Source organism: Atta colombica, unplaced genomic scaffold (genome assembly GCF_001594045.1).
Source record: "Atta colombica isolate Treedump-2 unplaced genomic scaffold, Acol1.0 scaffold116, whole genome shotgun sequence".
Lineage (NCBI taxonomy): Eukaryota > Metazoa > Arthropoda > Insecta > Hymenoptera > Formicidae > Atta > Atta colombica.
In genome coordinates this window covers 585,399-595,826 of record NW_017259202.1, presented here as the reverse complement: position 1 = coordinate 595,826, position 10,428 = coordinate 585,399, and the positions used below count along the sequence as shown (strand labels likewise).

General features: G+C 32.5%; 1 protein-coding gene across 1 annotated transcript in view; it reads right to left on the bottom strand.

Annotated features, from left to right (window-relative positions):
• The window catches only part of LOC108694120 (dynein heavy chain 9, axonemal), a 27,366-nt gene that overhangs the window by 2,478 nt on the left and 14,460 nt on the right, over positions 1-10,428 (bottom strand). Inside the window, exons 35-59 of the mRNA XM_018203409.1 lie at positions 10,110-10,325; positions 9,773-10,010; positions 9,444-9,636; positions 8,892-9,069; positions 8,528-8,656; positions 8,187-8,406; positions 7,934-8,095; positions 7,609-7,758; positions 7,159-7,320; positions 6,644-6,880; positions 6,171-6,392; positions 5,741-5,992; positions 5,449-5,575; positions 5,260-5,393; positions 4,812-5,049; positions 4,505-4,692; positions 4,250-4,419; positions 3,748-3,968; positions 3,279-3,555; positions 2,929-3,204; positions 2,236-2,641; positions 1,514-1,830; positions 1,222-1,354; positions 761-1,042; positions 321-527 (exon numbers count right to left, since the gene is read on the bottom strand). Coding sequence (XP_018058898.1) covers positions 321-527; positions 761-1,042; positions 1,222-1,354; positions 1,514-1,830; positions 2,236-2,641; positions 2,929-3,204; positions 3,279-3,555; positions 3,748-3,968; positions 4,250-4,419; positions 4,505-4,692; positions 4,812-5,049; positions 5,260-5,393; positions 5,449-5,575; positions 5,741-5,992; positions 6,171-6,392; positions 6,644-6,880; positions 7,159-7,320; positions 7,609-7,758; positions 7,934-8,095; positions 8,187-8,406; positions 8,528-8,656; positions 8,892-9,069; positions 9,444-9,636; positions 9,773-10,010; positions 10,110-10,325 — 5,335 coding nt within the window. The remainder of the gene's footprint in view (positions 1-320; positions 528-760; positions 1,043-1,221; positions 1,355-1,513; positions 1,831-2,235; positions 2,642-2,928; positions 3,205-3,278; positions 3,556-3,747; positions 3,969-4,249; positions 4,420-4,504; positions 4,693-4,811; positions 5,050-5,259; positions 5,394-5,448; positions 5,576-5,740; positions 5,993-6,170; positions 6,393-6,643; positions 6,881-7,158; positions 7,321-7,608; positions 7,759-7,933; positions 8,096-8,186; positions 8,407-8,527; positions 8,657-8,891; positions 9,070-9,443; positions 9,637-9,772; positions 10,011-10,109; positions 10,326-10,428) is intronic.

Genomic DNA, 10,428 nt, shown 5'->3' with positions numbered 1-10,428 from the left:
CTCTCTCTCTCTCTCTCTCTCTCTCTCTCTCTCTCTCTCTCTCTCTCTCTCTCTCTCTCGTAACTTGATGTGTCTATTTTTATATCCCTAACATTTTCCATCTAAAAGCTTTATAATTTTTGTATAATGTTTAAGTATCATACGTATTATTAAAACAATATATACATAAATCAAAATTTTATATTATAAATGAAACTTTTAAAGTTCTCTGTGTAATACATGATAATAAAAACATAGAATTTTACTGCAAATTATAGATGATCTAAAACAAACTTAAAAAATGCCAAGTCACACAAATTTGTAAAATTTAAAATACTGACCCCATTCCATCCTTGTGCCCCAAATTTTCTACGCTCTGCCACGGCAGCATGATAATAACACAGAGTGAAAAGAATAGCTTTGAACTCAGTTTCCTTGGAGCAAGATTCCAATATATCCTGGCTAAAGTTGTCCAAAGCTTTGTGAATGTTGGCGCGCATACCCGTTGGTGGTTCGTTGGTAATTTTTATGGCTGATTCTAATATACCCTTTTTTGCAATGTATTAAAATAATAAACAAAATGATATTAAGAAAGTTTGATTAGTCGCTTTTAATAAGATAAGCACTCCGAAAAGAGTATGATTTAGATTAATTAGAATTTATATAGTAATGCGTTGTAGTTAGCATTTTTATTATTAATTTTAATAAAATATGAACAAAAAAAAATTAATCCTCTTTTGAGCAACTCTCATCTTATGTATTTGTGAGCTTTTATTTTTACTTGTGGTATTATCGATGTGTGAGGATCGGGACTTGGTTCTGCACTAACATAAAGCCGATAATCTTTATGTGACTCTTCCGAGAGTTGTTCTATCTTCTTTTCCAAATTTGGCAACCAGTTCTTCACTAGATGGATGTTCTGAAGTATAACCCAATGACCTTTGCGCGCTGAGACTTCTATCATCTCCTCCGCGATAGGTTCCTGACCTTGTCCTAATGATATATTGTGGAAATTTTGTGCGTCGAATGTAAAGCCGAGCTGTTTACCGAGTTTCTCAACATCCTACGTATAATCATAATTCCATTTTTATTAATTTGTTATCAAAATTACGTCAAGGAATATTTTGAAGAATCGCGATACTAAATTTAAGATTAGGCGATACTAAAGTCACTTTATTAAACTGAGTATTTAAATATACAATTAATGTCAAATCTCTACATTTAGAAGTATAAAAGATATACTTTTAGAGGATCGACTCCTGGAGATAAAATAAAAAATACTGGCGTGCTCGCATTCATTTCTTCGTACGATTTTTCAAAGGGTTTCATTCGAAACTCTAAGAATTTTGCTCCCAGTTTCTCTTCCACGAAGTATCTACATTCGTTAGAGGCTTAATGATTAAAGAATTAAAAGAAAGTGAAAAAGTAAATCGAAACAAAATTAAATGTATTTTATGTTTTTATTAATATAATTAATCTTCTATTTAAAGAAGAATGGAATGGATTATTTCAAAATCTTATTCTAGTAAATTACCGTATAGCGTAAACCATTCGATCAACTCTCACACATCTCAATATACAAAGTCTTTGAAAGGTTGTTTTATTTTTCCATTCCTGGGGGAATTTTTCTCTCTCAGGTGTTTCCGATTCGACGAATTTTCTCCATCTCTTTGCAGCTCCATCTATATCGCGGTCTAAATTGTGAAAATTTTCCATTCCGCTCAGATATTTGATGCCACCCCAGCCAATGTTACTCAGAAAATCCACCGGACTCATGACATCAGGGAGATAAGGGAATCGCAAGAGGAAATCCACTTCTAATGGATCTATCTCTTTCATTTGCATTAGAATCTAAATCACAGTATTTGTTCAATACATCTATATTACGTATGTAAATAATTGAAAAATATTGCTTCACTCTATAAATAATAACTTCTTAAAATATATGACTTAAAATATATTTATTAAAATATATTTTAATAAAAATTTACAAAAAGTAGAAATGCAGAAAAATTATTTCAAATTGTTAAAGTTATATGTAATACTTGAAGACAACTTAAAAGATTTTTTTCGGACATTATTTAAAATTTTATAGACATTATTTAAAAAAGAAAATTTTCGAAAATACATAATACATAAAAGTTATACTGTGAAAAAGAAAATACAGCAAATGTCATAAGATTCATTTTATATTATGTTTTTTCAAAGAGAAATCGGCCAAGTATTTTTATTCGTATTTATGAGGTAGTTTAGTACCTGAAGAGTTAGCTGGCACAAAAATATGAGCTTGTCGCTCTCGAACAATCCTCTACTGGTATATGTAAAAATCAAATACGTAACGCTGTCGATTAAATTGGCGACGCGTTTAGTAAAGGCATCTGCCGACTCCGCAAATTTAATAGCGTTTTCAAAGACCGTGTTGAATGCCTTGAGAGAAAACTGATACAGCATGTTGATCTTGTAGAGATCGTTAAGGATGAAGTAGAGGAGGCTGGCTCTGGATGCCACTGGTCGGTAGGACTCTCGCGCCTCGTCTATCTTTATGGCAGTCATCTTCGCCTCGATTGCCTTTACCTCGATCTCACTGGCAGTCTTCTTCGTAGTTTCGAGATTTTCCACAAGAGCGACATCAGTCAAAATATCGGGACCTGCCGTCGCCAATCTCAACGAAACGATAAAAGTAATTCATATAAATGCTTAATCAAAAGATTGTTCTTTTTTTCTACACATTTCTGTTTCGTGCTAGACTAATAAAACAAGCGAGCAAGCATTCTGACCAAGTCGAATCGCGAATAAGACAATTTAAATAAATAATTAAACAGTGCAGAATGATTGTATGAGAATTCGGCTGTTGAGTAAGATCTCTTTGTAAAGTCAATCGGAATAATAAAGAAAAAAACATTATGTTATCTCTAACACGCTCGTTTCTTTTTTTTTTTGTCTACGTACCTATGCAACAGATCATCTTCCAACATTTTTAACGTGATCTTGAACGTGTTCTGCTGAGTCGTGAGCTTGGCTTTGCTCGACTCCAAATCCGGACGCTCCGCTTTCACGACGGCACCTAATAGCTGCTCTTCCAAACCGTCTATCGTAACCGTAAAATTGATGAGTGTAGTCTGAGCTTGCATTTCTGGCTTATAGTGAGGATTCGCCAGTTTTGTTTGTAAGATCAGACGAAAGCGTGGGTTATAATCCACCTCTTTGTCTCCCACCTTGATAGCCCTTTGTTAGCGTTCAATTTTACAAGATCAATTTGGTCAAGTAGTTTGTTTATTAATGAGAAAAGGAGAATGTACCTTCCCTTCTTTATTAAAACCCGACCTACGATTGGATCTAAAACAGCATCGATAGTTTCCGTGATATTTTCCAGAAGTACTATGTCTCCATTGGCGATAGCGTGTTCAATTTTGTCAAGATAATACTTTTGAGTTAAACGTAGCACTATCAAATTCTCTCCGTATTTGTTTTTTATCCATTTGATTCCTTGTAATTGCGGATCAATCATTAGTGGCCACCTAGACGAATTTATAAGTATCGTGGCATTTTCCGAAGACATTCTGTCTGTAGGTAAACCTATGTAAAATTTTTAGTTAAAAATTAGCCGAAAAAAATTTACTCGGTTTTTCATTTGCTTTTTTTATTTATTTATTCACGGAAAATCATCGATTTGTTTGATTTTCATATTTTAAAATGTTCTGTATCTTATATAATTATATCTTAGTATAATTGATATTATGCTATGATAGAGAGTTTTATACTTTTTACCTTCGTTATTCCATTGGGCAATTATTGCATCGTCAGTTATTGATGACAATGGATCCAAATTTGGCGTATACAGTATTGGCACTTGCAGATTGTTGAGAAACGGTAACCAATATAAATTCATAAGATCTATTCTATATTTTTTTGTAAAACATCCCATATAAGAAAGGAATGCTGTGATAAGTAATACGTTGCCTGGTAGCGTAATTCCGGATTCCTTTAGTCTGTTTTATCATAAATTTTATCCGTTTAGGAACTTACTTAACGTGTGACATTATCTCGAAGTTATTGCATTAAAATAAAACTAATTGAATAAACAACAGTAAATTCGAATAAATAAATATCGAGTTAATCAAATGAAATATATTTGATGTTTGTTTAACTGATCATCGTTTTTTTTTATTCAAATAATTTTCTTTTCTAATATTTCTATAACATTTAAAATATTATAAAATATTATAAATATATTATATAAAATATAATATATAAAGGCAAATCTACGTACAGTTGTACAGTTTCAGCCCAACGAATATTCTCAGACGCTAGACCATTTATCAATCGATTTGCTAAGTCTATAACGAATGCAGTCGCATCTGCTTCTTCTTGACATTTTTGTTTCTCAGCTAAAGCCACATTCATTTTTTCGCTCAAAACATCCAACACTTTCTGAAGCTCCTGCGCGCAAATAAGAAAACATCGTTTCACTCTGTTATAAGAAACGAATGAGATAAAGATTACTGCATTACTGAAGCAAGCTTACCGCTAAACGGTCCTTCAAAGAATTCAAGTTGTCCATAGCAGCCTTCAATTCGGCGTTTGCCTCAGCAAGCGCTGCTCTCAAAGGTTTTACATTCTCGTTGATATAATGAAACACCATAATATTTTTCACCCAGCTACAAAGTCCCGCTGCCGCTTGCGACTTTGAATATACAAAGTCCGGATCAAATTCTAATCATATGCGTAGTTATTTTTTTATTCTCAAATGTATTATAGTTTTCTTATGTACAAAAGATGTATTTATAATGTTTTACTTGATGAAATATCAGATTTGACGATATATAGATTACCTTTATTAGTGATGTACGGCTGAATTGCGTTTACAACTTCCGGTGGTATATTCTCTTTATCATAATTACGTAACTCTGACAGAAATCCATCAATAGACCCCATTATCACTCTGCAAGCCTTCCAAGTTCTATCTTTCGGAATCCTTTCTCTTGGTGAAAATAAAACGAGCACGGCCTGGGCGACCATAAGCACGGCATCCGGCGGAGATCCGAAAGATTTCATTTCGGTCAAGTTATTCTGCAATATAGAAATTATTTGTTCCACTCTAACTAAAATTTTATATTTTAGAGTAAAAAAGAAATATCTACAAGACTTTTCTGATTTTGGCATTATAGCTTCAAAATTTATTTATTTATTTTAAGTTATTGCTTTTACCTGGAAATTTGTGTTATGTAATTTGGTCTGTTAATATTTATTTATCTATAATTGCAATGTAAATTCATTAACCTTGTTTAAAGTATCGAGCGCAGCTTCGGCCTGCCTCACCGCTGGCTCCGCTTGGGCCACGTCTTCATCGCAACGTATTTGTTTTTTTGATACCATCTCCTTGATTTCCTGCACTTTTGCCTCTTCCTCGGTCACTAAAATTTCATTGTGTTATTTTAGCATTGTTGTTTTTGTTCTCCAATATCTTACCGATAGCTTTTTCTGCCTCCGTTTTTACATTTTCCGCACGTACTTCGAGCAATATTTTATCAAGTATCTTATTCTTTTCCTTCAACTCAATCTCTTGAGCCGTCAAAATGATCTTTAATTTGTCAGCCTACCTCACAAAAAAATAGCTTAGTGGATGGAACATATGAAATCTTTGTAGTATACACGGCAAGCATGTTTGTTAATTTTCTGTTATACTGCATATATTCGATTATTCCTATATAATATGTATAATAAATAAGTTAAATCTAACGAGAGATAAACCAGAAACTACCTCAATCGCGCAGGATTCGAGTTTCACCAATCCATCGGTGAGACGCGTGATCATTGCTTCCAGATCATGTGTTTTTTCTGTTAACAACTTGGAATATAAGAAAATCTGCTCAAGGAATGACTTGGGTGTCGTATAATTGTATCTTCTTTCATTTTGCAAATATATTGCGGATATATCGTTAACGCTCGTATGAACGAAAGACATGAACAGCGACACGGAAGTTCGATATTCGATCGGTAATTCTTTTAACTCCTAGAGTTAAAAGTAAAGTTAGAGCAGATTAAAGCTGTCTACAGAAAAATAGTGTAAAATAATATATTTCACTTTAGCACATTATGGGAAAAGTGTAATGAATTATACAATTATTCTGAACTTGTTCAACATTGCTTTCAAAATTTTAATAATTTTGTAATTATTGAGTGAGAAAAACCTTTAAAAACGTTGTCGACACGGATTCTAACGCTTTCTGCGGCCAGTCTTGAAACCAGTCGATCGCAGCACAATTTACTATTGCAGGAAATTTCCTGGCCCTTTTCCGAAGGGTTGCTCCTACCGGTGAAAAGCACAGAACACACTTCAATTGTCTTCGTACGCGGTTGATAAAAAATTTCCAACAATTCTCTCTAGTGTCAATTAATCCAGTTTGCTTAACCTGCATGACGAGTCACCGAACGAATAATCATGATCCGTCTCTCAAATATTTCAGAAATTAAGCATTTTCGGATTTTAATGTGAAAAAAAATGTATATATAAAATAGGATAAAACAAAATAGTAAAATTTCTTTTGTGTAACTATTACTTTACACAAGTAATACTTAAAATAATCCGATATCCCACTTTCGTATCTTATTAGAATATAGAGATTATTTTAATAATACTGGAAGGGTGATACGTGTATTTTACCTCATTGCGTACGGCGTTGATGATATTGTCCACTTCGTCATCGGCAAACAGTTCCATGATTTCCCCCGTCGCTAACATATCATTCACCACAATCAAGAATTTTTCTTCCGCAATTTGAGAATCACTCAATAAAAAAGTAGTACCGATTCCCTTCACCCCGGCCTTCAGATACAACATGGCTAAGTCAGCTTTCAGTTCGTTTAAGGAGTAATCTTTACGTAATTGTATTTGAAACACCTATTTTACACATTAAAATTAATATATGAGTAAACATAACAAACTTTTTTTAGATTTTTATGTTTTTTAGATTTTAATGTGTAGATTCGTTGGAAATTGTTTTAATAATTTGTACAGGAAATAATTGATTTTATTGTTTTATTTATTATTTATCAATTAAAATCACAACCATCAGTCTGCGATATCTATCCTGTCAAGTATCTTTTTGATTAATTTGGAAAGTTCGTTAAAATTTAAACATTATGCTTACAATGCCTGCTGAAAACAGCTCTATTTACCTCCAATAAGGAAACGAAAGAAGCCAAACGCGATAAAGATTGTTTGCCGCTACCACCTACACCTACTAGAAGCGCATTGCCTCTCGGTGCCTCCAAAATTCTGTTGATGCGACACACATGATATATAGCATCTTCGAATAATACTAGATTCATCGCTGACACCTATATTTGATCAATAATTGATTGTAGAGATATGAATTAGAGATATAAACATAATATAAATGTGGGAGTTATAAATGGTTGAATCAGAAATCATTTTTCAATTAGCAGTATGTATATATATATATATATATATATATATATGGTATTTCATCATGTATATATAAATAATGATAGTATTATTACTTGACCCAGAATTGCGATATAATTATATTTAAAAAGAAATTAAAAAGATATACATTTTAAACTAAGTACATTATACGAGATGATAATATATGATCGAGATAATACCAGTTCATTATAATTGAGCAAAGCTTCGTCGAGTAATTTTACAAACTGCGTCCAATTTTTGACAGGCGCGTATTTGGGTTCGCCAATTCCTTCTACGAAATGGCAGTATATCAACGGCTGCTCCAAACTAATTTCATTTTTGTTCAACTCCTGAGAGATCGTTAATCAATGAAATAACTGATGAGTATAAATATACATAAACATAGATATATATGTATAAGTACATCATTGCAAGTAAACCAGTGCAGAATAAAATTAATTAGAATTACAAATTTTGTTCTATTTGTGATTATGACTTTCATTAATCTCTTCTTGTTAAACGTACGGGTATATTTTTGCGAAGCGCTTTGAGCAGTAGTTGATCGAATACTTTCTGGTCTTCGAAGTTTATCAATTTGTCACGATACACTCGCATCGCTTCATGAGCATAAAGCCTGATTACGTGACTCGGAAGTGGTAAAACGTCGCCACGGGCAAAGAGCATCCCCTGTGCGTAACATTGAAGCAGGATTATCGCCATTATTATGCGGAAAATCATGTTGTCGTTAATATTGATCGATATTCTTCGCGACTCTAACCTGGAATATATTGGTTAAATCGCGTAAATTGAAAACATAATGAAACTTGATGACCGTCGGTAGAAAAGTCGTGGCGATTTTATCATGAAGATATAACGCGGCTTCTATCAAAGGATCTATGAATGTTTGCACCGCTTGATCAAACTTTTGCTGTGGATCAATCACATGTTGCTTAAGGATCTGACTGTATATCATTATGAGCGCCTCTTTTTGCGGAAAACTGAGAATAAGCAAAATATCAAAGATTAATACAAAATATGAAAGGTTAATACAATGATAAAAATATTCGCTTGTATGTTTTATGTATATGTATATTACTGAATAAAAAAATTATAATTTACCTAACTGCGAACACGGCAAAGTGTCTTTGTAAGCGTGGATCTATGACGAAACTGCCTGCAGTAGGATTCATGCAAGATACATACTGCGTATTATGAATCTCCTTCAAAGTTAATTTTGTTCTATCGTACCTACATTGTATGTTTATCACACTTTTTATTTTTTTGTCATTATTTTTATGTATTTTACGTTAGTGACGAGGAATTAAAATTGTGACAAATTGATAATTCAGATTTTGTGGAATATTTAATGATCATAATGAATTATTTTATGCTGAGATAAACGCTTAAATTAGTACTAACAGAACTAAACAGAAATTAATTTGTCACGCTCTATACATCTCACCCTACAGATCGAAATTATTACCAGTGATTATAATCCATATGTTGTCTAAGCAAAGTATGAGGTTGTACAGTTCCATAAGTGTCCACTTCCGGCATATTCATGTCGTCTATGAAATACACCAAAAGTTTTGTTCCCGGTGGACTGTAATTACGTCCCGCTTTCTTCTCCAAATGTTTCTCAAGTACTTTTTGCAACATATCTTTTCAACGAAAATGAAACCAATGTAGTTTGTCGTTAAAATAAAGATTATGTCAATTATAACGTACAATTGACAATCATTTGCGAAGAACTGACTGATTTATCAGAAATTAAGTTTTTTCGTTTCTAAATATTCATATATTAATATTTCATAAGCAATTGACACTTTTAAGATTAATTTAAAAAATTTTAATTTTGAAAGTATTAATTTGTCTAATTTTCTGTAGGCGTAACAATAATTTTTTTTCAAAATAAAATAATTCTTAATAATTCTATAATAAGTTATTATTTCAAAAACGTATAGAAAATTTGTAAAAGTTATTATAATTGCAAATCTCTATAGTTTTAGAAACTTGAATTGTCTCTCTTATTTACCTGATGTAGTATAGAAATTAAAGGGAACATTTGCAATGTTATAATTATCTGGCAAAGCTGCCAATTTTTCGGCTACAATGACACTTTTTCCGGAGCCTGCTCCACCAATTAACATGATCGGAACGCGCTTCTTTATCAATAAATCCATGAAAAAACGGAAGCGTATTGTTTCTCCAGTTGGTACCAAAACGGACTGTATTAAAAGTTAAATATGTTATATATCTAATATATGTACAACATCTTATTTTTATTCTTACTCGTTGAACATTGTTGTGATTTGGCATATTACGTTCTTATTTTCAAATAAATTAATAAAATTTGGAGACGACCTGAAGTGGAATATCTGCATCCAATTCAAACGAGACAACTTTTTCTGTCCAAGGTATTAATTTTTTCGTTTCTGGTTCTATAAAGTAATTAAATACAGTTCCACTTGATGGAAATTTGATAGTTTTAAATTCATTTTGCCACCATTTGCTAAATTCATTCCGCCAATCAATCAACTGATCTTGAAACATTGCTGAACCAAACGCCCAAATGCAGGCGAACGCAAAATATAATTCATACCTAAAGTGTAAACGTAAAATGTTGTATCTTTTATCATTAGTTATTATAAAAGGGATTGCGGAAACTATTAGAAAATTTTATTTATTGATGTCGTATTACCATTCCTTTGGGCAGTCCAGTGGTACGTTTTCTTTAGTTAGAAAGCAATCGAGTAAGTGACAAAGCATTTGTAAGTGACATATTTCTGGTAAAGGAGTGATCTTCTTGAATTTTGATTTTGTTACTTCCAGCAGGGGTGGAATGTATTTCTCGAAGAGAATCGACAAGTTAGCTCGTTCCGAAGGATCTCTCATTTCTATCCAACTTGTTATAAATCTAGGCAAATTTCTCAATTGAAACTCGGAAAACAATTGATATTTATTAAACAACAAAATGAGAAATCGCGTGACAACAATTTTTTCAAAACTTAATTGTAGTC